Genomic DNA, 22,082 nt, shown 5'->3' on the forward strand with positions numbered 1-22,082 from the left:
TCTTATTTCCACTGACAAAATTTTGTATTATAATAATAGGAAGAACCAGTTCTAATGCCAAACTGAGTTCTAATGCCAAAACCTGTAAAGCCACCCCTGTGGAAGGATGAGAGAAAGCTGGCATTTGGCAATATTAATCGGCCTACTGATCTCCAGTCCTTTTCTACCTTCCCTCTCCAGTCCTGTGACTACCAAGTGTCGCTGAGAGGGACTTCGGCAGTATTGGTACCCATTCCCTCCCCTTCAGTACTACTGCCTCTAACTTAATCAAGGCCTTTGCACTGATTTTCCTGCTACAGTTCTCTTCCTTTTCTAGTTTACGTATGGCTTAATATATTTCCCAAAAGCGCAGCTCTGCTTATCCTGCATTTCTTTACAGAGAAAAGTTGTCTTGAGATATGTTCTCATGAGATCATGTCCAAAAATATTTTTAAAAGTTCATGGAAAAACAGAACTAAGTGGCAAGTTCATTTTGGTGCCAAAAAAAGTTTGAAATCCAAACACAGAAAAGTCTTCAGAAAGTTTGTGGGAAATGTGTATTATGAAAAAACTGTGCATGAATTTCAGCTTTTTAAAGAGTGGATTAGGGAAAGGGTAGGGAGGTGCCATCCAGGCAGAATGTACAAGGCTGGCAAAGGCACTGAGGTGGGAGAGAGCATAGCAAATACTTTCACCTTATTGAAAGAAGACCAGGGACTAGTAAGATTGCAGAGGGAGTGCAACAAGGCAAGACTACAGAGGTAGGTAGGGTCAGATCATGTGCATTATAAAATTACTGCTATTTCTATCCTCAGATCAGTTAGAAGGCTTTGAATTTTTTTTTTTTTAAGATTTTATTTATTTATTTGAGAGGTAGAGTTAGAGACAGTGAGAGGGAGAGACAGAAAGGTCTTCCTTCTGTTGGTTCACTCCCCAGATGGTCACATCGGCTAGAGCTGTGCCGATTTGAAGCCAGGAGCCAGGTGCTTCCTCCCAGTCTCCCATGCGGGTGCAGAGGCCCAAGCACTTGGGCCATATTCTACTGCTTTCCCAGGCCATAGCAGAGAGCTGGGTTGGAAGAGGAGCAGCTGGGACTAGAACTGGTACCTGCCCAAATGGGATGCCGGTGCCACAGCACCGGCCCCTGAAAGGCAGAGAGGTATACAGAGATTGATCTTCCATTTGCTAATTCACACACGAAATGCCTGCAACAGAGCCCAGCCAGATTGAAGCTAGGAGCCACGGTCTCAGTTCAGGTCTTACATGTAGGTGGTGGAACTCAACTGTTTGAAGTATAGGTATATGGCCTGCTGCCTCCCAGAATAGCACTGGCAGAAAGCTGGAATCAGGAGCCAAGTTGGGACTCTAACCCGGGCACTTACTTTCTTTTTTTTAAAAGATCTATTTATTTTTTTGAAAGGCAGAGTGGCAGAGCCAGAGGCAGAGAGAGAGAGGTCTTCTATCCGCTAGTTCACTCCCTAGGTGGCTGAACAGCTGGAGCTGTGCCAATCCGAAGGCAGGAGCCAGGGTCTTCTTCTGGGTCTCTCGCTCGGGTGCAGGGGTGCCCACCCCCCAAACATTGGACCATCTTCCACTGCTTTCCCAGGCCATAGCAGAGAGCTAGATCAGAAGTGGAACAGCCGGGACTCGAACCGGCGCCCATATGGGATGCCAGCACTGCAGGCGGCGGCTTTACCCACTATGCCACAGCGCCGACCCCCAGGCACTTTTGATATGGAATGCAGTCGTCCCAAGCCAGTGCCTTAACTGCCAGGCCAGACTCCCAGTGTTTTCAATTCAGTATGGTGGTTGAATAGTGTTTCAGATCTTGGGCTGCAACATACAGAATGAATTAAAGAGTAGAGGGAATCAGCTGTGAACATGAGCAACTTTGATGTATTGGAACAGCTGTGATAACAAATTGAACTTCAAATTTCAGTGGCTTAATACAATGAAGATTTGTCTCTATACTGCAGAGTCCAGCAGGGTTGGCAGCTGTCTTCTGTTGTAAAGTATGTCCACCAGTGTCATCATGGCAAGGGAGGACAAAGCTTAAGATCATTTTTATTTAAAACAATTTTTGTAAGTTATGATTGACATGTACATATGTATATATTTTTTAAAGATTATTTATTTTTTACTTATTTGAAAGGCAGAGTTACAGAGAGAGGGGGATAAGAGAGAAGGAGATGGAGAGAGGAGAAATCTTCCATCTGCCTCCTCATTCTCTGAATGGCTGCAGTGGCCAGGGCTGGGCCAGGTCGAAGCCAGGAGTTTGAAACTCTATCTGGATCTTCCCGGTGATTTGGCAGGGGCCCAGGTGTTTGGGCCATCTTCTCCTTTCCAAGGCACATTAGCAGGGAGCTGGATTGGAAGTGCAGCAGCTGGAGCTTGAACTGCCGATCCGTTTGGGTTGCCGGCATTGCAGGTGCGGCTTAACCTGCTGAGCCACAACGCCAACCCCGTATTTAATGTTTTAAAGATCATTTTTAAAGGGCTAAGACTAGAAATGATTATACCACCATGCCCACCTTTGCTGTGCAGAATTCAGACATATGACCCCAAATGAACTGGAAAGGAAAACTGGGGAGTGCGGTCTTCCTGTTTGCCTAGGAAGAGAACAGTGTGGTTCTACTCATCAACCATTTGGGATGTTATTGTAGCAGATCAGGTAGGAAGCATTGGGAACTTGGACTAGGACAGTGGCATGAAATGACTGGGAGAAATATGAAAATCCAGAATTATGTAGGGCGAGAGAGAAGGAATTGAGAATGTCTTTTAGGCTTGGCCTTGTGCAATTAAAAAGATGGTGATAGGTACTAGAAAGGAAGATTGATTTGATTAGCAGGGAACATGTTGGATATGCTGAGACTTCCAACTGGAGGTGTTAGTTAGACTGGGTGTAAAGGCTAGGAGCTAGGAAGGCAGAAGTCTGAACAGCATTTGAGTCATTTATATTAGAGAGTTGAAAGCCTGAGTTTGGAAGAAAGTGAGGAGAATGTGTAGTCCTTCCTCTCCACTTGCACTGTCATCGCGTCTGCTTTCTGTCCCGCTGCCTCCTCTGATCCCACCTGAACCCTTAGAAGGCCTCAGAGCCCTTTTCCTTATCCTCAGGTGATTCCCTTTGGAATGCCCCAGAATAGCAATTCTGAATCTTTTCATAGTGTGCCCTGAAATCCCTCCTGACTCCTCCTGGCTTACACTGTGTAGAGAAAACAGGTCCATGCTGGTGTAGCTTTTGGCAGTTCATCTTCCTTCCAAACTGTCTTCCTCTCTTTCCCATTTTAAAGGAAAAAAGAGTTAGCCAAGTCTTTAGCTAAGACTAACTCTCCCCTGGTTCCTATCAGTCTCTTAGATCTCTGGCTTTGTTAATTATGTGAGTGGTTAAGAATATCTTCTGGAGCTAAATTCCCTGATTCCAAATATCACTTCTGTCATTTCCTGTTTGACTATGGGCAAGTTACTTTCTGTGCCTCAGTTTCCCCATCTGTAAGATACAAATAATGACAGCTGTTTCATAGAATTACTGTGATTTGGAAATGTCTGGCAGTGGGGCCGGTGTGCCACAACGCTGGCCCCCAAGCCTAGAGGTTTCTTTTCAGTCTTTCTCCCTCAAATTCTGAAGTTTTTTGTTACTAGCAATCGCTCTCCTGGAAACACTCTCCTTTGGCTTCTAGGATGCTGTTTTCTGATTTTCTTCTTCACTCTTGGTTTCCTTGATTGAGTTCTCTTGCAGTTGATGCTGGTGTCAGCGCTGTGTGTGCTATCCAGGATATGTATTAGGTGCAGCCTTCCTGTAAGTCTCCTGCTCACTCTTGCATTGCTGACTTGTCATCTCCACCTGTGTGTCTTGTTCAGTCTTCAGGCTGACGTGTCATACTGCGATAGTTCCACCCATCTGCTCATACATTAAGTCACAAGTCTAGAGCACTGTGGCTCTTATCTGATGCTGCTCCTTCCTGTTTTACTCAGTTGTATTGGTTTGGCTTTGACATGTCCTTGGCGTTTGTTTTTTGTTTTCAGCTTTGCATCTGTAGTTCTGAGTTCTCTCCTCAATATTGCTCTTTCTGCTTTCAGTTTCTGAGGCACTTTCCTCATGCACGGTGTTCATGTCGTTAAGTGCAAGTGTCTAATGGTCTTTCCTCATCGGAAACCTCCAGACCTCATTTCTGATAGAAAAAAGCCCAAGCCCTCTTTGTTGAGGCTTTTAAGATGTCTGTAAATTACCAGATTTAGCTGCATTATAATTGCACAAGTTACAGGTACTTTCTGTTTTCAGTTTTTAGTACATGTTTAATTAGATTTTTAACTTTGAAATCAATTTAGAATGTCCTTTGAGATTCTTAGATATTAAGATATAGTCAGATACTGGTTGAATATATATGTTGTGGTATTTTACAATCTTTGTTGGGTCAAATGTGGCTTACACATCAGTATTGCAAACTAGGAAGTTAGAGGAATCTGGTCAGTTTCTAGTCTTTTATTAATTTTTATTATTTTGAACATCTTAATTATCTCTGCAAAATAAACATTGTTAACGTAGATAAATTTTTAAAGGTTAGAAAAATACTATCCTTAAAGCAATAAAAAGGATCAAAGAAAGTTCTTTTTTAAAAGATTATAATAGAATTGTGTAGTTTTTGAGTTTTCTAATGTTAATTTTCTGTATGACTTCATTAATTTACATTGAAATATTCATTTATAAGCTGAAAATGTAGTTCAGATAGGATTGAAGTGGCTTACGATTAGATATGAATTAGATGATATTGAAATATATTGTATGTAGGTATTCCTTGAATGAATCAAATGATCAGATGGCCTCTTTACCTTAACCCTTTCAATCCCATTGTCCCATATTTAGGACACCGATAAAAACTTTGAGCAGTAAATATACCACTTACAGTAACTTTGAAATAAATACTATAACATTGAAATTTTTTCAGAATTGAAAACTTGGGGCTTAAGTAAATGCTTAAGATCTTAAAGTACTCCCCTCCACTTACATACATTTTTATTTTTAGATAATGGCTATATTGAGATCTATTCACAAAAAATAAAGAATAACTCAGTTTCATTATATTCACAGTTGTGTCATCTGTCACTCCAGTTAAATTCCAGAACATACTCATAACTCCATAAAGAAATCCAATACCCATTAGCAGTCACTCCTTTTCTCCTTTTCCTGTAGCCCCTGAAATCCGCTGATCCACTCTTCTGACTGTGGATTAGCCTATTTTGGACATTTCATAAAAATAGAATCATGTGATATGTAGCATTCTCTGCCTGTGTTCTTTGTTTTGTTTTGCTTAAGATTTATTTATTTGAGGGACCAGTGTTTGTGGCATAGTAGGTTAAACTGCCGCCTGAGACACTGGCATCCCATATGGATGCTGGTTTAAGGCTCAACCCGGCTGCTCCACTTCCAGTTCAGCTCCCTGCTAATATACCTGTGGAAAGCAGTGGAAGATGACCTAAGTGCTTGGGCCCCTGCCTCTTGCAGCCATTTTTTTGGTGAGTGAACCAGCAGATGGAAGATCTCTCTCTCTCTCTCTCTCTCTCTAACTCTGCCTTTCAAATAAATAAAAAAACCCAAATCTTTAAAACAAAAAAAAAGGGGGCCAGTGCTGTGGCATAGTGGGTAAAGCCACTGCCTGCAGTGCCAGCATCCCATATGGGCGTCAGGTTGAGATACAGCAGGGCTGCTCCAGTTCTGTTCCAGCTCTCTGCTATGGCCTGGGAAAGCAGTAGAGGATGGCCCAAGTCTTTGGGCCCCTGCACCCGTGTGGGAGACCCATAAGAAGCCCCTAGCTTTGGATGTGCCAACCGTTGTGGCCATTTAGGAGTGAACCAGCGGATGGCAAGACCCCCCCCCCCCCTTTGAAACTCTGCCTTTCAAATAAATAAATAAATCTTTAAGAAAAAAAATTTATTTGAAAGGCAAAGTGATAGAGATACAAACTCCTTCTAGTTTCTGGTTCTCTCCCGAAGTGCCCTCAACAACCAGGGCTGGGGCTAGGCTGAAGCCAGGAACCAGGTGGTTTCTCACCTGGTTATCAGGGGCTCAAGTACTTGACAATCTTTTGCTGCCTTCCCAGCAGGGAGCTAGATGAGAAGCAGAGTAGCCAGGACTTGAACCAGCATTCCAATATGGGATGCTGTTATTGCAAGTAGCAGCTTAACTTGCCGTACCACACTGGCTCCTCTGGGTTCTGTGTTTAGCCTGCTTTTCAAGGTTCATCTGTGTTGTAGCATGTATCTACACCTCATTGTTTATGGCCAGATAATATTTCATTGTATGGATATACCACATTTTAAAAATCTGTTGACCCCTTGATTGAAATTAAGTGTTTTTTCTGTTTGGGGTCTATTATGAATACTGCTGCTGTGAACATTTGGGTACATGTATTTGTGTGGAATTCTTAGGTTATATGTGACTCCATGTTTAACTTTATGAAGGGCTAGCATGTTGCTAAAATGGCTGCCTTACTACACAGTGGTGTATGAGGGGTCCAGGTTCTCTGCAGCCTCACCAACATTTGTTACTGTCCATCACTTTTATTTAGCTATCTGGGCTGGTGTGAAGTGATAGATGTCTCATTGTGATTTTGGTTTGCATTTCCCTAGTGATCATTTTCTTTTCATGTGCTTATTGGCCTTCGTGTTTGTTTTCTGGAAAAACATCTGTTCAGATCTTTTGACCATTTTTTAATTGACTTATTGCCTTTTTCAGATTTATTGAGAGATCTTCTATCCACTGGTTCAGTCTCCACTCACTTTCTGCCTCCCATGGTGTGCATTAGTAGGAAGCTGGGATTAGAAGCAGAGCTAAAGCTGGTTTGAACCCCGGCACTCTGAAATGAGATGTGCAGCACTAAACACCCACCCCTGTCTTTTTTTTTATTGTTGAATTGTAAGGGTTCTTTATGTATTCTGAATCTGATTACAAATATTTTCTCCCGTTCTGTGAGTTATGTCTTTACCTCACGTGTATTTTTATTTCTTAAATTACCTGGCGTTAATTTTGGGTACAATTAATATTCTAACATGCAGATCTCAAATTTAGCCATCCTCTTTGTTAAAGCAGTAAATATTTTCCTATATAATCTTAATTTAAAACTTGGAGATTGTTTTGTTAAGTAGAATTTTATTGGAAGGTGACTAATATGTTAGTGAATATTGATCACGTAATTTTGGAATGTAAGTACAACAAGGTTCAGACCTTTTAATACTTTTTCTAGAGAAAGAGATGCTATAGAAATGGAATTTTCCAAACCCAGCAACTCTGAGCATCCATGCATTGTGAAAGGAATTTTGGATAGCACTGCTGTGCAAACTGGGGAGATGCTTTGTCTCTGGTGATTTTTCTGAGCAATTGGTATAAGAAAATAAAGCAGCACCCTAAGAAGCATTGCTTTCTAGGTTTAGGGTCCAAGAGGCTGCTGTAGCCGAATCTTCCCCCACACACACACTCCCCCCCCCCCCCAAGTACTGATGACTGCCTTATGTATGTAATTTTTAGCAAAGTTTGATTTCTGAAATTAGTGGTTTCAGCTCATATTTTCTCATTGACTAGTAAGTATATGTAAAACATTTTAAGTATATGCCAGTCTATAACTAAAAGTGTTTTGTATTTGCATGATAAAAACTCTAAGCCTCATCTGTTTTCTCATGATAGGCCTCAGGAGTACAAGTTGCTGATGAAGTATGTCGCATATTTTATGACATGAAAGTTCGGAAATGCTCCACACCAGAAGAAATCAAGAAGAGAAAGAAGGCTGTCATTTTTTGTCTCAGTGCAGACAAAAAGTGCATCATTGTAGAAGAAGGCAAGGAGATCTTGGTTGGAGATGTTGGTGTGACCATAACCGATCCTTTCAAGCATTTTGTAGGAATGCTTCCTGAAAAAGATTGTCGCTATGCTTTGTATGATGCCAGCTTTGAAACCAAGGAATCCAGAAAAGAAGAGTTGATGTTTTTTTTGTGGTAAGTGTGTTAAAAATATTGGCCTCAGGGAAACTTGGATTAGTCCCTCATTGTCAGCTCTTAGAGAACTGGTTCTAGGACCATTTTTATTCAAGCTATTTGCAGTCACTATAATCTAATTTTTGTTTATAAGGTTTTGAAAGGGCTTAGCTTTTGGGACTCAAATTTTCACTACTGTATCTACTTGAAAGAATGTGACTTTTCAATAATTGTGTTTTGTGTTGTTTTGTTTTTGGGTGAAGCAAGGGCAGAGAAGGTAGATTTCTCTTTCGGCTCTGAATTTACTGATTATAAGCTAAAGATTCCAGTCTCTACTAACATTTTCTGTAAGCCAGAATCCTACCTCTCCAACATGCCGTGCCAAGAATTGAACTTACTTGTCCTGTGTGGTGTGCCACTTTGGCAGAAGTTGTCACTGTTGCCTCTTCATTGTGATTTGCTCTACATTGCACACTATACAGTAGGGCAGCCACTAGTCATGTGGATTTTAAGTTCATTTAAATTAAAATTCAGTTTCTTATTTGAATAAACTAACACATTTCAAATGCTCACTAGTCACGTGACTAGAGGCTGCCTTATTGAGTAATGCAGGTGTAGAATTTTCCATCGCAGAAAGCTTTGTTGGACAGTGTTGCTGTGGATTGGGTAGGAAACGTTCAGCCCATGGTCCTGTGTAAGGAAGGCCTTTGAAATCATTTGATCTGATTCTGCCCAGGCAACCACAGGTGGGACTTGAAATTCAATAAATCTAAAGTATGCAGATTTTTTAAAGGTTTATTTATTTATTTGAAAGAGTTAGAGAATCTTCCATCTGCTGGTTCACTCCTCAAGTGGCTGCAACTGCTGAAGCTGTGCCAATCCAAAGCCAGGAACCAGGAGCTTCTTCCAGGTCTCCCATGTGGGTGCAGGGGCCCGAAGGACTTGGGTCATCTTCTACTGCTTTCCCAGGCCATAGAGAGAGCTGGATCGGAAGTGAAGCAGCCGGGACTTGAACTGTTGCCCATATGGGATGTCGGCACTGCAGGCGGTGGCTTTACCCACTACACCATAGTGCTGGCTCTGCAGATTTTTAAGTTGATTTTTTTTTTTTTTAAGATTTATTATTTGAAAGAGTTAAAACGGAGAGAGAAGGAGAGGCAGAGGTCTTCCATCCGCTGGTTCATTCCCCAATTGGCCGCAACGGCTGGAACTGTGCTGATCCGAAGGCAGGAGCTTCTTCTGGGTCCCCCACACTGGTGCAAGGGCCCAAGGACTTGGACCATCTTCTTTCCCAGGCTGTAGCAAAGAGCTGGATCAGAAGTGGAGCAGCCGGGCCTCAAATTGGCGCCCATATGGGATGCCAGCATTGCAGGCGGCAGCTTCTGCTACGCCATAGCACCGGCCCCTAAGTTGATAAATTTTTATGGCCCACAAATGTAACAAATATCTAGATGGCCCTTGGCAGAAAAAAGGTTCCCTACAACCCATGCTCCAGATAATGAAAAGGTGCTATAAAGTGTTTGGGATGGCCTTCTTCTGGAATTATTTGGGTTTTTCAGATAAAATCAGTATTTGATTTAAACTATAGAAGCTATAGAGAAAAATCACACTTGTATCCTCATTTAATGACATCATACTACATTCCTTGTTAGGGTCAGGTAGCCACCTAATGAAAATACTCCAAGTGGAAGAGATGGTGACACCCTCCAGTTTTTAGGAGGGAACACTTTCTCCAGTACTTTGTCCTGAGCCAGTGCAAGGCAGAGAGGGACTTAGCCTTTAGCCATGTGCACTCAGCAGCTTGAGGTGTAAGGGATGTGGGGCTAGGAGGCCAAAAGAATCGGAGTTCAAGAAGGGTGTGTATGGACCACAGCTGTGAAGTTCGGGTGCGTGTATTGGAACTCACCTTTACTGTGGCTGCTCCATAAGATAATAGTTGGTGAGATTTAAAATAAGTATGATTTTGATTTGAATGAAGGTGCGTTCATTAAACGCATTGTATTGCGTGAGAGCCTGAAAAAGTAGCTCTGAATACATGGGTGGAGTCCCTGCCATTCTGGGTGTTACGGCGGAGTGTCACATGAGCCAGCTAAAAGCACATACGCTTAAATTGCTATTTCCTCCACTTGAAGATTTTTTTCCTGGTTTTAATGAATTTCTTCATTATGAGAGCTATACATGATTACTGAAGAATGCTTGGAAAAGAAAAGTAGAAAGAAGAAAGGGAAAATCATTGTTAATGCAATGATTTATTTTGCAGTATTAATTTAAGGAAGAATAAAAGCTTATTACAGGCGTTTTCTGTAAGAAGCTGGGTCCTGGGAGTGGCTCTTAAAGTATTTTAACCATCTAGCTACATGAACTCAGCTCAGTCCCTGGCCTATTTGTGTAAGAAAAGTACCCACTTACCTTTGCAGCTCACACATGTGCTGGTCCTGAGGCAACTGTGGCTTTGACCCTTCACTGGGCTGTGGGTCTGGAGCCTGTGAGCATCAGAGGGCCAGAGGCTGCACACAGGGTGGGAGCAGGTGAGGCCTCTGGCTGTAGAGCGTCCCAGATCATGGCCGCTAAATGGAATCCTTACGTGCCCAAGCATTTCACTCTGCTCCGTGTGGGGACTGTGGCAGAGAGCCAGGCCTGAGGTCTGCTTGGTCTAGAGGGAAGAAGACAGTGACGTATAAACAGTCTGAGTGTGATGAAGGGTTGCAGTCTGTTACCCACTGCGTGGTTCTCCAGCACTGCTGAAGAAAGTGTTGTGAAGCGTGTGTGTGCTTCTGTTCACCAGGCAGAAGGCACTAAAACTTGGAAAGTACAAGATGGTGATACTGACAATATGTAGTTATTGCTGAAGTGCCCTGTACCATGGACTTATGATTATACATATGGATTTAGTATTTTTTCCAGAGAATTGTTGACACTCAGATTTTGATTGTTAGTTTGAAAAGGAAAACCAATCCTTTTGTGAGAGGCTCTGTTGAAATAGATAGAAGTGAAGGGACTCAGGAGAAGGGGACTTCTGCTTTATTTGCAGTTTATTGTTCTTTAGTAAACATTCTACAGCAAAAAAGCCCAAATACTTGATTCTGGACGGCAGATACCATTTGTTCTCTGTATTTCTTCTATGTTCTGAAACTTCCTCTAACTAGAAAAACTTTCAAAACTTGAATATATGTGGTTGTTAGGCTGAACATAGCAGATAAAAAAATTTAAAAAGAAGAGCTACATTACTGATAGTGTTTTTTTTAAACCAGGGTACTTTGCTTTTTCAAAAAAATTTTTTTTCTTAAAAGATTAATTTTTCTTTTGAAAGGCAGAGTTAATTAGATGGGGAGAAAGAGATCACCATTCCATGTACTGGTCTGCTCCCCAAACAGTTTCAGTAGCTGGGGCTGGGCCAGGCAGGAGCCAGGAGCTTCAGCTGGGTAGCAGGGGACCAAGTACTTGGGCCATCTTCCTCTACCTATCCAGGCATATTAGCAGGCAGCTGGGTTGGAAGTGCAGTGGCCGGGACTTGAACTGGCACATTAGGGAATGCTGGTGTTGCAGGGGATCAGTGTGCTGCGCCACCATGCCAGCCCCTCTCTGGCTTTTTACAAACTGTGCTGTCACCCTGAGTAACTGTGTGTGCCTACCCATTACATGACTCTGGGAAGAGGCAGGGAGATAAGCAATTTTACTTGTTAGGGAAATGCTTTCAGGAGAGGCAAGCACCCCTTCCTCCCCGTGGAGGCTGTTTAACAAGGTGTACGTTGTGTTTTCTCTAAACTGGCTTTCTTCATTTTTGGTGTCTTCCTTTCTAGGGCACCAGAACTAGCACCTCTGAAAAGTAAAATGATCTATGCAAGCTCCAAGGATGCAATCAAAAAGAAGTTCCAAGGTAGGTTCTAGACTTGACTTCACATTTAGCGTGCGATGAGTCCCTGGAATGGAGAGCTGCAGCTCTTCTCAGCAGCGCCTCATTTTCTTTGGAGAACTTAACCTGTAGCTTTACTGTTGAACTGGTATGATTTTAGGTAATTGATTCATCTCTGTCCACTGGCGAGTGCACTCACTCCTCGAGCTGGCAGTTAAATTTGACTTTGCCACTAGGGGATTGGGATCCTGATGTGGTCTCCAGCCAGACTCCAGCCAAGAGGAAACGTGGGTATGATGCAGAGTGCATGGGGTGATTGCCCAGAGGCCTGCACTGGGGGCTAAGCTTGTCGTCTAACTGCTGTGTGACCTTAGCCAACATCACTTAACCTCCGTGGGCCGTCATTCTCTCAGCTGTAGAATGGAAGGTGTGGTTGGGGTCAAAAGTAAGCATTAGTTTAAGGGTTTGCCCCACTGCCTTCCTGCCGTTACTATTTTCAAACATCTGATTGAGCCAGGGTCACAAGGGCTTGGTCCAGCGCTAGTTTTGTTTGTTTTACTGAGACTGGTTTTTGTGTTCTCGTAGCAGAACAGGTTTGCCGTGGTTTGTTTGACTTAGGAAAACAAGATTCTTGCTTCCTTCCCTAAGCCCTGCTGCTGCATAGTTCAGTGCTGCGTCAGGCTCCTCTTGCATTTGTCTGGACATTGGAGTGTTCCCTGGAAGTGTGTTCTGTTAACCAGTGTTTTAAATGACTCCTTAAACTTCAACATTTCCACAGTGAAACCAGGAAGATTCAGAGGAGATTCCTCATCAGATGAGTGGTGCATTGCCTTTCCTAAAGGGACTTTCTGCATAGACTTGATTTGGTGATATTAAAAGATCGTTTGTTGTCTTTTTTTATATTTAAGCATCACTGAGTGACCCAAAAGCTGACCTGCTTTGCTTTCAGCAGAGCTTGAGAAATGGACCTAGAATGCACTCTTCACAGAGAGGCGACGGCATTCTTGTGTAGTTGAGCTCGTTTTCCAGGGTGGCAATGAAATTTTTCTGAGAAAGCAGTTTGTAACACATTTTACATAGTTTTCATGGTGCTACATATTTTTTCAAACCATGTTTTATTCATTTGAAAGGCAGCAAGAGACAGACAGGAGACCTTCTATTTGCTGTTTTTACTCCTCAAACCACTGCAACAGCCATAACTGGGCTGGGCCAATGCCAGGAGCCAGGAACTCCATCTGGGTGTCCCATGTGACTTGTGGGGGCCCAAGTGGTTGGGCCATCCTCTGCTGTCTTCTCAGGCTCATTAGCAAGTAGCTGGATCAGAAACAGAGTAGCTGGCACTCAAACCTGCACTCCGGCACAGGACGCCAGCGTCATGAGTGGTGGTTTAACCTGCTGTACCACAGTGCCGGCCCCTAGTTACAGATCACTGTATACCACGGTTCGTGAATGTCACAGTATGCCTGCTAGAACTGGTCTTTGTCATATAGAAATAGATAAGCTGCTGCTGTAATTCTAAATAGAATTGTTGTTTTTCCTCCCTAGGGATAAAACATGAATGTCAAGCAAATGGGCCAGAAGACCTCAATCGGGCTTGCATTGCAGAGAAGCTAGGTGGATCCTTAATTGTAGCTTTTGAAGGATGCCCTGTGTAGCTCATCATTCAGTGCCACAAATGGAAAGCTTCCATGTGTAATGTTATCTTCTTCTTGCTATATAAGTAAAGCAAATATATTTAGGCCAGGGTCTTGCTGAGAGGGAGCTGTCTTGTAATCTTTTAGAGTAAACTAAATATTCTATACACGTGCAATCATGGCCCTAAATAAATCTAGATCTGCAGTTCTATTGGTGTGAAATTAAATTCTTACTGGCCTCATGCTTGTTTTGATGAGTTGCCTTATAAAGATTTTTGTTAAGCTCAGGAGTTTTAATAATGCAGTTCACAAAACGGGGCAAGGCCATGTGAAGAGAATTATTGCATCTGTGTTGACCTAAGTTAATTTGTTTCTTTGCTTAGAGAATTGGTCATAATCTGGTTATAATTTTGGTTCAAATTCTTTATTCTTCCTGAAACTAAACAGAATAATGGAATATAATTCTCCCCATAATATATAACAATACTAATATACTAACATAACAGATTAAGTTGGGCAGTTTTTTAATCCTACCCAGTGTGTAATGAAGATTGCCTCAAAATTGTGTCCACTTACGATTCACGCTGATCTTGCAAAAGCACTATTTCAGGCATGCCGATGGAAGCAGCTCCTGCACCTGCGGTGCCTTTGCTACTCGCAGGTGGGGAGACTGGAGAGTCACCTTGCATCTTGGAATTGGTGGTGTGTCCTCAGGAGAATGTGCAGTGTCTTGTAACAACTAATTACAATGCAAATTAGGGCTCCATTGTAATGCGCTTTGTTAATGAAAATGATAAAATGATATATTGATGAGCTAGGACACCTGTGATTTTTTAAAAATTGCGTCTCTGTCGAAGCATTGCTGTTTCTGGGACAGTACAGTGTGGAAGAACATTGAGTGTGTGCTCGCGCCTGGGAGCTGTTGCTCAGCTGTGAAGCGGGGAGCGGGTGCCACGGATGACATTGGAAGTGATTGTCATTAAACATCACAGGCATAAAACACTTTGAACAACATAGAGGTGCACAGTCAAACTTAGAAGTAGCAGTTACTGGCTTTATGTAATAAAGGAAGCATTTATAACTTAATCTCTTGTGTAATTATTCATGTGTGAATTTGCCTTCCATGTGGGGTAAGACATCGAGGCCTGAGTATTTGTGACAGGAGTTTTTATTCCAAATTTCCCCAAAATGCCAAGCTTATCTTTTTCAGAATTTACTATAAAACAGTACTGGCTGATTGTCATTCTTTAATCCCGAATTTGTTTACTGCAAAGCAGTGTTTTGAGTGAGTGACCGTATGTTAATAGGCCTCCAGGCAATCCGCGCAGGCCCAAGGCTGCCCTACTTGGCAGTCTGTAGGTAGAGCCAGGTTTTGGGTCAGGTGTGTTAGAGTCCGTTTTGTGGTTTCTGCTGTGGCGTGTGACCCTGCTACAGTACCTGCCGTTCTCTGCTGCAGCAGTGCAGGCTGCTGGGCACGTAATGTGACGCAGACATCTCCCACAGCACTTTGCTCTTAGTCCAGAAGTTTGGAAGATGCTGATGAATACACATCTCTCTACCTGGGGGAGTGGTGTTTTTTTGTTTTTAAGTAATTTCAGACAGAGAGCTTCTACATGCTGGTTTACTCCCCAGGTGCCCACATTAGCTGAGGCTGGGACTAGAGCCAGGGGCCAGGATTTCATTCCAAGTTTCTCGGCATGGCAAGAACCCAGTTATTTGCGTGATCAGCATTGGCAGGAAGTTGGAATCAGGAGCTGAAGCTAGAAATCTGACTCCAGGCATTCCCAGATGGGATGCAGGTGCCTTAATCTGTGTCTCGGCTGCTAGGCCAAACACCCACTCCTAGGGCAACTGAGGTTGGGGCCAATACAAAATGGGGGTTTAGACCTCAGTTGACAATTATTAGAAGTAAAACTGCAGGTATACTCTGCTTCTGGCAAACACATTACAAAAATGTATGCATGGGAAGCTGACTTAGGGTTCAGATACCTAGTGGCTGCTCTTTGGCCTTTAGAGAGGTGAGTAAAGCCAGTGCTAACAATTCAGAGATTGCCCATGATGTTTGTTGTTCCAGAGAATGTAGTCTCTGAGGACACAGCGAACACACTGACGTGGATAGCAGAATTCGGTCCAGTCTCGTGGGCTCCTTCATGTGAAACTGCCCCGAGTACTGGCTGCTCCACACCTGGGAAGGCAGCTTCTCCTTGACAGGTGCCTTGCCCTTTGGGCCATCGGAGCCTGGATGCGCCAAGGACATACTGCTTTGTGATCGGGGCTGTTTCTGAAATGTAATAGGCCCTGGACTGGGTCCCAGTTGGGCTGCAGCCGGAAAAAGGGACATGGATTGCATGGTGGCAGAGTGATGAGAGGGTGTTCCGGAAGCCAGGCTTCTAACTTGCGGTGCTCTGGCTGGCTGCCCAGGGCTCTCCTTGGACTCTGGCCAGTCCCCTTAGTAGCCAGCCCAGAGGTAAAGTAATTGCCACAGGTCACTTGACTTGTGACTGCTGGGACAAAACCCTGCATCTCCTGGTTTCTCATCTGAGCCATTCCCTTCCCCCCTCTGGTGAGGTCATTTCTAACATCTGGAACTCAGAGCTACCAAAGGAGATGTGAAAGGGACAAGAAGGGAGACATTTCTTCTGTTCCCTGGGCTGACCAAAACCTGACGGGAGCTGGCCTACGCATCTGCCTGCCCTGCGCTGCTCCCTCCTCCAGCTGCTGCCTGCAGACCCTGGGCCTGTGCGTTATGGTCAGTAGCCCACAGGTGAGCAGTCAGCTGGCTTATGAGCCCTGTCTGCACGACGGGCTTCCAGTAATCGCGGTGCTGCTTCCGGGGTGTGTGGGCCTCCACGAAGTGTTGGCTCATCTCTGGGGATCTTGGTTGGATTCACCCTTAAGGGAGGCTTTTTTGGACTTGGAAGACCAGCGTTTCCTGTTGGAAGCCAGCTGTCCAGGGCTGCCCAAGCACCACACTGTGGGACAGGCCACGAGCCAGGCTCCTGTGGAATCTGTAGCATGCTGACTCTCGCAAGCACTCCGCTGTCTGCTGGAGTGGAACTTTGTCCTGGAAGGTGTGGGGGCAAGGCTTGCCTGATGCCTGGCAGATTCAGGCTCCCTCTGCTGGCCTGGGAGGTGCCACTGCTGGGCCTCAGGGCCGCGGAGGCAGGCGGGCAGAACTTTGGACTATGGTAGGAGTGCAGGTTGCAGGCGGAAGTTTCCCTCAGGGGCATCTTAGGGAATTGGCCAGGCCAGCCGGATGGGGGCTCCGCACAACATGTACTGCAGCTGCTTTTGTCCTCTCCTGCCCTAGAGCCAGACGCTGGGCTCTCACTGTGCTGGGGAGAGGGACTGTAGCCAGAATCCAGGGCGCAGTCACTGCTCTCTTGGAGCCCAAAGGCAGAGCTTGGCACCCCCAGCATCCTAGTCTCTCCAAGGTCTCCCTTTCCCTCTGCAGTCCTGGGCCTTGAGGGCATCTCAGCAGAGCCTCCAAGTCTGCGGTGTGGCAGGGAGGCGATCCTTGGGAACATAGGCTCCCAGGCCCACTGTGGTAATCCAAGAGTCCCGATGCAGGCACAGGTCTGGCCTGCTCCCCAGCCACTCACCACGGCCCCAAACGACTGACCTTGCCCAAGGCCACTGGTACACTGGACTCCCCCCCACAAGCCTGCCCTCCGGCACTGGGTACACAACAGGGTCCGTTTTGAGGCACTGTGGGGCTCAGCAGCTGCTATTCATGGCAGTCTAAAACCAGTGTCTTCCCTCCCATCCTGACTCACCCAGGTTGCTGATGCACTGCCCAGTGTTAAGTGTGGAGGTGGATTTGAAACCTGACCTGTTACCAGGTGAGGTCCCTTCATTTCCATGGGGTTTGGTCTGGGCGGGTACAGGCATCAGGTTTGGGCACTGGTCACTTCCTCCCACTGTCTCCTGGCCAGAAACCAGGGGGTCGGCGCTCCAGCCCCTTCTGCCACCTCAGAGTTCTGCAGGTGCTGTCTGCCCTTGCTGAGAAACCCTCTGTGCACCTCCTGCCTTTCACCACGTGGCTCCTTGGTGCTTTCCCCTCCCTGCCTCACCCCCGAGCATACCTGAACCTCTGTGCCTGCGGTTCCCAACAAGTGCCACCTTTTCTGGTGAGCTCCAGGTTAAGCCCACTCTTGGAGGGAGGTACTTCCCAGACTCCTAGCACCTTGTTTCCAACAGGCTAGCAAGGGCCACACCCAGGCTCAGTTGGGGGTTGTGGGGGGTAGGGACACTCCCAGAAGAGTTGCACCTACCACTGGAGGGACCGTGGGGGTGCAGAAGCCCAGGGCAGTTCTGGCTGTAGGCCCGCTACTCCCCACCCCTGCAAGTGCTGTCTGAGTGCCCAGCTTTGCTCAGCCATTGGCCAGCCGGCACCTCCTTAGGCTTCCGAGGCTTGGCCAGGGGAAAGGAAGTGGAGCAGCTCTGGGAGGCAGCTCCGGGACATAACTGCCTGGCGCCTGCCACCTGCCACTCAGGCCCACCTCCCTTTCCTGGCTTGGTCCAGGCACTGTGCTGACTGAGCCTCTTCTGCGTCAGTTCCTGCTCCTGTTGTTTTCCCTCAGGAACCAGGAGCCCTGGCTGCGGGTTTCCAAGGACACCCGGTCTTCCACCTGTGAGGCTCTGCTTCCAGGTGCTTCTCTGGCCAGTACCACCCCCTCCTGAGGTATGGACCTTGCCAGCCAAGCCCCCTGTGCATTGCTGGGCTCACTTCACGCAGGCTACCCACAGCTCTGCTCATGGGTAGGGGAGGGTGGTCAGCGCATCTGGCCACCAGGGTCTTAGGCCCTGCTCCCTTGTGAGGCGATGGGAAGGGCAGGAAGCAGCAAGTTTTATCCCCATGCTTCACAGAGCTGTCAGTCCCCTCAAGGGAACTGAGACCCAAGCTTGCTCTCTCCCCCAGGGGGCGCCCCAGCACCAGACGACACTTCTGCGCTGGGCAACAACGTTGGTTTTAATGGCATTAACATCCAGGAGGTAACACCAGTTCCGGTTGGCAACTCGCAGGGGTCAGGGGCTGCAGCCAGGCTGAGTGGGGCTGGGCTGCGGCCCTCCAGTTTGCCCTGCAGCTTCTGAGCACTTGGCCCGGGCCGGCTGCCTCCCGCCCCACTGCGGAGACACAACAATTGCACTGATTGCCATGGAGATCCGAGCTCCCGGCCTCCCAGCTAACCCCCAGGATCTGCCCGAGTTGCGCAGCCCTCATCCAGGGCTGCTGGGCTCGCGGGCATAGTGTTTATCCACCGAGACAAAGGTTCTTTGACGAATGGCAGTCTGCAAGCTTCGTCTCTGATGGCTTCTCCCGGAGCCCCTGGAGGGTGGGCCTGGTGAACGCTGTGGCGGTTGGCTGATTTACTTGTAAAAGGAATGTGTAAGGCATTTTGGTAAAGTTAACAGTAGGGTCTTCGGCAGAGGAGACTCAGACGGAGGTACCCTCCTTGGCGCCGTTCCCGTCCTGTGGATAGTGGAGAGCAGTGTGAAGGGGAGGCTGGGCCACCAGACTCTGGGCCTGTGGGGCTTGAGGACAGAAGGGTCCGTGCAGGCGTGGAGTAAGGACCAGGCCTTATGGGCTGCTGGCCAGGTGACAAGTCTGTCCTCACCCCCCCCGCCCAGGGTGGTTGGTCCTACCTGTCCTGCCTTCCGGGGCTCCCAGCACCTCCCACAGCCCCTGGAGGCCAGCACGGCGGCCCCGCGTGAGCAGCACTCACTGTTTTTGCCAGCTGCTCCTGCAGTTTCTTCACTGTGTCTTTCTCCTTTGCTAGCTGCTCCTGGGTTGTCTTCAAAAGCTCCTGCAGTTTGGTGGCAGCGCGCCCCAGGTCACTTGTTAACTTCTTCTCTTTGTCTAGTCGCTCCTGCAGCACAGGAGGTCCAAGGGGGTCACGTGTACAGAGCCATGCCCACAGGTCCTACCCTCTGGGGACTGGAGTGCTGGGGGCAGTTTCTGTCCCCCAGAGAGGAAAGGCCTGGTCCCCCACGTTCCCTGCAAGGCTGGACCTGCTTCAGGGGCCTCAGCATGGCTCCCAGCCCCCATGCAGGTGGTGCCTGAGCTGGCCCAGGCGGGGTTGGCTCTCCCCTGCTGACCCTTCCGAGGCCACGAAGGGCCCTGGCCTTGGCACACACCCCAGCCAGCCCCTACCTTCAGCTGCACGGCTTCCTCTGCGCCTGGGGACTCCAGGGGGCCGGTGGCGCGAAGCTTTTCCAGCTCCTCCTGTAGCTGACACGCTGCTGTCTGAGCCTTGTTGGGGAGGGGAGCCAGACAGGGTGAGGCCTCACTGGCACCAGCAGGCACACCCCCTGGCCCCTGGGGATAGAAGCACCCAGCCTGTGGCCAGCATGGGTAGTGGGGCCCCAAGGCAAGGAGGCAGCAGAGTGGTGCAGAGCACCAGCAGTCAGGGCAGCCTTGGACCCACTGTGCACCCACCCCCTGCGTGCGCAAGGCCCGGTGGCAGCCACAGCAGGCAGGGTGGTGATGACCACTGGTTCCCGGGGGAATGGGCGGAGGTCCATGAGCAGGGCCTCACCTCTTCAAACTCAGCTGTGAGCTTCTGCCGCCGAGACTGCTCGTCCTCCAGGACGGCTTCTGTCCGCTCCAGCTGCGTCTTCAGCTGCGTGGGAACACAAGGACCGTGGGAACCCAGTGAAGGACCCTTGGGAACCCAGGGCTCCTGGGCAGGCCGAGACTGGGCCCCCTCCAGCGGCCTCTGTGCTTCCTTGGCTTCCACCCATCTAAGTGGTTCCCAGAGCTCCCCTCTGCAGAGACGTTGGGATGGGGGGATGTGTCTGTGACCTCAGAGACCACAGGACGAAACATCTGACAGCCAGGCCACAGCCTTCCCGGTGACAGCTCCCTGAACCCTGCCTGTGAGGCCCAGCTGGTACTTGGACCAAAACTCCGGAGAGCAGATGTTGCCCTCGGACCCCAAGGGCAGACCAACGCCCTTCAGCAGCAGCAGCCCCTGCCCAAGGCACCTCCCCTGCCTGGTGGCGGCCACACCGCATCCTCGAGTCCCTCCCTCACGGCTCAGGGCCTCTCCACCTGGCTCCTGCCCTGCCCTCACTCTGTGTCTCTCAGACCCTGGGTGCTCGTGCTCTGGGCAAAGTGGGCCAGGGACCATGGTGCAGGGTTAGGTGAGAATAGGTTCCACCTGGGGTTAGTGAAACATCTCGGGGCCAGCTCACCGCCCTAACCTGTACAGGGTCCTCTGAGGGAGCAGCTGGGGACCCAGCTACGTCACCATCCTCTACGTGGCTCTTCATCTCACTCAACTGCTGCCTGACCTGAAACAGGGAGGGGTGGGTTTGTGCAAACACACGGCCGGTCTCGCGTCTACCTCGCGCGCACTCACTCAAGGCCCTCGGAGGGCTGAGGCTCCTGGAGGGGCCTGGTCTGGTCCCGGGACCTGTGTGTAAGTCCCCACCCCGCCAGGCATGTGCAGAGGGGTGGGGCCAGAAACAGAACCTCCAGTGTGAGCCAAACCGAGGGACGACCCAGAAGCTCCTGACCTCAGCCTGGCTCAGCCCTGGCCATTGCGGCATTCAGGGAGTGAGCTAGCAGATGAAAGACCTCTGTCTCGTCTGTAATTCTTTAAATAAATAAATCTTATAAAAAAAAAAAAAAAAAAAAAAGCCATGGTCCTCTGCTCAGGGCCCCCGCTCCTGGGCTGCAGGAGACTGGGTGACATCCTGGGCTCACTGGGGGCGGGGCCTCTGATCTGAAGGGCAGTGTCACTCAAGCGGCTAGGGCCCAGTTCCTGTGGGAGCCCTGGACAAGGCCCTTAGTGTGAGTTCCCCAAGGGTATGGGTGGTCTTGGGCCCCATCCACAAGGTCCGGCCTCAAGGGGCAACCTCAACAGCCTCCCCTCCCTCCCAGCACCCCTAAAAGCAAAAGCCCCACTGGCCAGCTCAAGGCCAAGAAGCTGTAGAGGAGATGGCATGAGCCATTTCCTGGGGACTCAGCCTGACCCTTGTGTGGCCAGCGTGTGCGACAAGTATCCTTCGAGTCAGGATGAGCCTGGGAAGCCCAGGCGGGCATGCTGCGCGGGAGGCTGGCCCCACACACCAGACCCCTCCTCGCAGAAAGCTGGAGCAACACAGCTGCGTCCATGCTGGGTGCGGCGAGGCCCCAGAAAGCTGGGTCATGGGATCAGATGCCATGACTGAAAGCTGGGCTCAACTCGGCTGGCATGGCAGGGTGTTCCCTGGGCACCTGTGGTGTGGCTCACTCGGTCTGAGCTGCTGCCGAGATGAGGAAACCCCCAGAGGGCAAGGGACCTGCCTAGAGCCATGGGGTGACCACAGGAGTGGGCTCACAAGAGAGGAGCTCCTTGCACGCTGCCAGGGGAGAAGCACCCACCAGCCCCTGCAGCTACGTCGGTGGCGCCCCTTCTGCTGAGCTGTGCTAGCTTCTGGCAGGTGGCAGGCGTCTCACACCCACCTAACCCTGGCTAACCTGGCCTTGCGGCGAGGGGGTCCCCAGGCCACTCACCAGGGCGAGTTCGTCGCTCTGCTTCTGCGCTTCGCTCTTGGCCGCATCCAGCTGGGACTGAGAGTCCAGCAGCAGCTGCCTCAACTTGGGGGGAGAGGGAGGCAGTCGGCATGCAGACACAAAGCCAGCACACCTACCGTCTGCCCCGGGC

The 22,082-nt window shown here is 48.3% G+C and overlaps 2 protein-coding genes across 9 annotated transcripts in view; one reads left to right on the top strand and one right to left on the bottom strand.

The window, feature by feature from the left end:
* Nucleotides 1-14,514, top strand: part of DSTN (destrin, actin depolymerizing factor) — a 35,671-nt gene extending 21,157 nt beyond the window's left edge. For 2 of the 3 annotated variants that reach the window (XM_070052118.1, XM_002710960.5), the window contains 3 exons: nucleotides 7,655-7,962; nucleotides 11,742-11,818; nucleotides 13,340-14,514. In XM_070052118.1, the coding sequence (XP_069908219.1) occupies nucleotides 7,655-7,962; nucleotides 11,742-11,818; nucleotides 13,340-13,449 (495 nt within the window). In that variant the 3' untranslated portion in view covers nucleotides 13,450-14,514. Of the gene's footprint in view, nucleotides 1-7,654; nucleotides 7,963-11,741; nucleotides 11,819-12,030; nucleotides 12,086-13,339 lie in introns of all 3 variants that reach the window. The other variant, XM_070052119.1, reaches the window with a different exon arrangement.
* Nucleotides 14,515-18,381: 3,867 nt separating this feature from the next.
* RRBP1 (ribosome binding protein 1) overlaps nucleotides 18,382-22,082 on the bottom strand; it is a 66,747-nt gene continuing 63,046 nt past the window's right edge. For 4 of the 6 annotated variants that reach the window (XM_070052114.1, XM_051845354.2, XM_070052117.1 and 1 more), the window contains 6 exons: nucleotides 21,932-22,015; nucleotides 20,635-20,724; nucleotides 19,968-20,051; nucleotides 19,583-19,681; nucleotides 19,155-19,298; nucleotides 18,382-18,901 (listed from right to left, as the gene is read on the bottom strand). In XM_070052114.1, coding sequence (XP_069908215.1) covers nucleotides 18,866-18,901; nucleotides 19,155-19,298; nucleotides 19,583-19,681; nucleotides 19,968-20,051; nucleotides 20,635-20,724; nucleotides 21,932-22,015 — 537 coding nt within the window. In that variant the 3' untranslated portion in view covers nucleotides 18,382-18,865. The remainder of the gene's footprint in view (nucleotides 18,902-19,154; nucleotides 19,299-19,582; nucleotides 19,682-19,967; nucleotides 20,052-20,634; nucleotides 20,725-21,931; nucleotides 22,016-22,082) is intronic. The other 2 variants (XM_070052116.1, XM_070052115.1) reach the window with 1 other exon arrangement.

Source organism: Oryctolagus cuniculus, chromosome 11, assembly GCF_964237555.1.
Source record: "Oryctolagus cuniculus chromosome 11, mOryCun1.1, whole genome shotgun sequence".
In the NCBI taxonomy this organism is placed as follows: Eukaryota; Metazoa; Chordata; class Mammalia; order Lagomorpha; family Leporidae; genus Oryctolagus; species Oryctolagus cuniculus.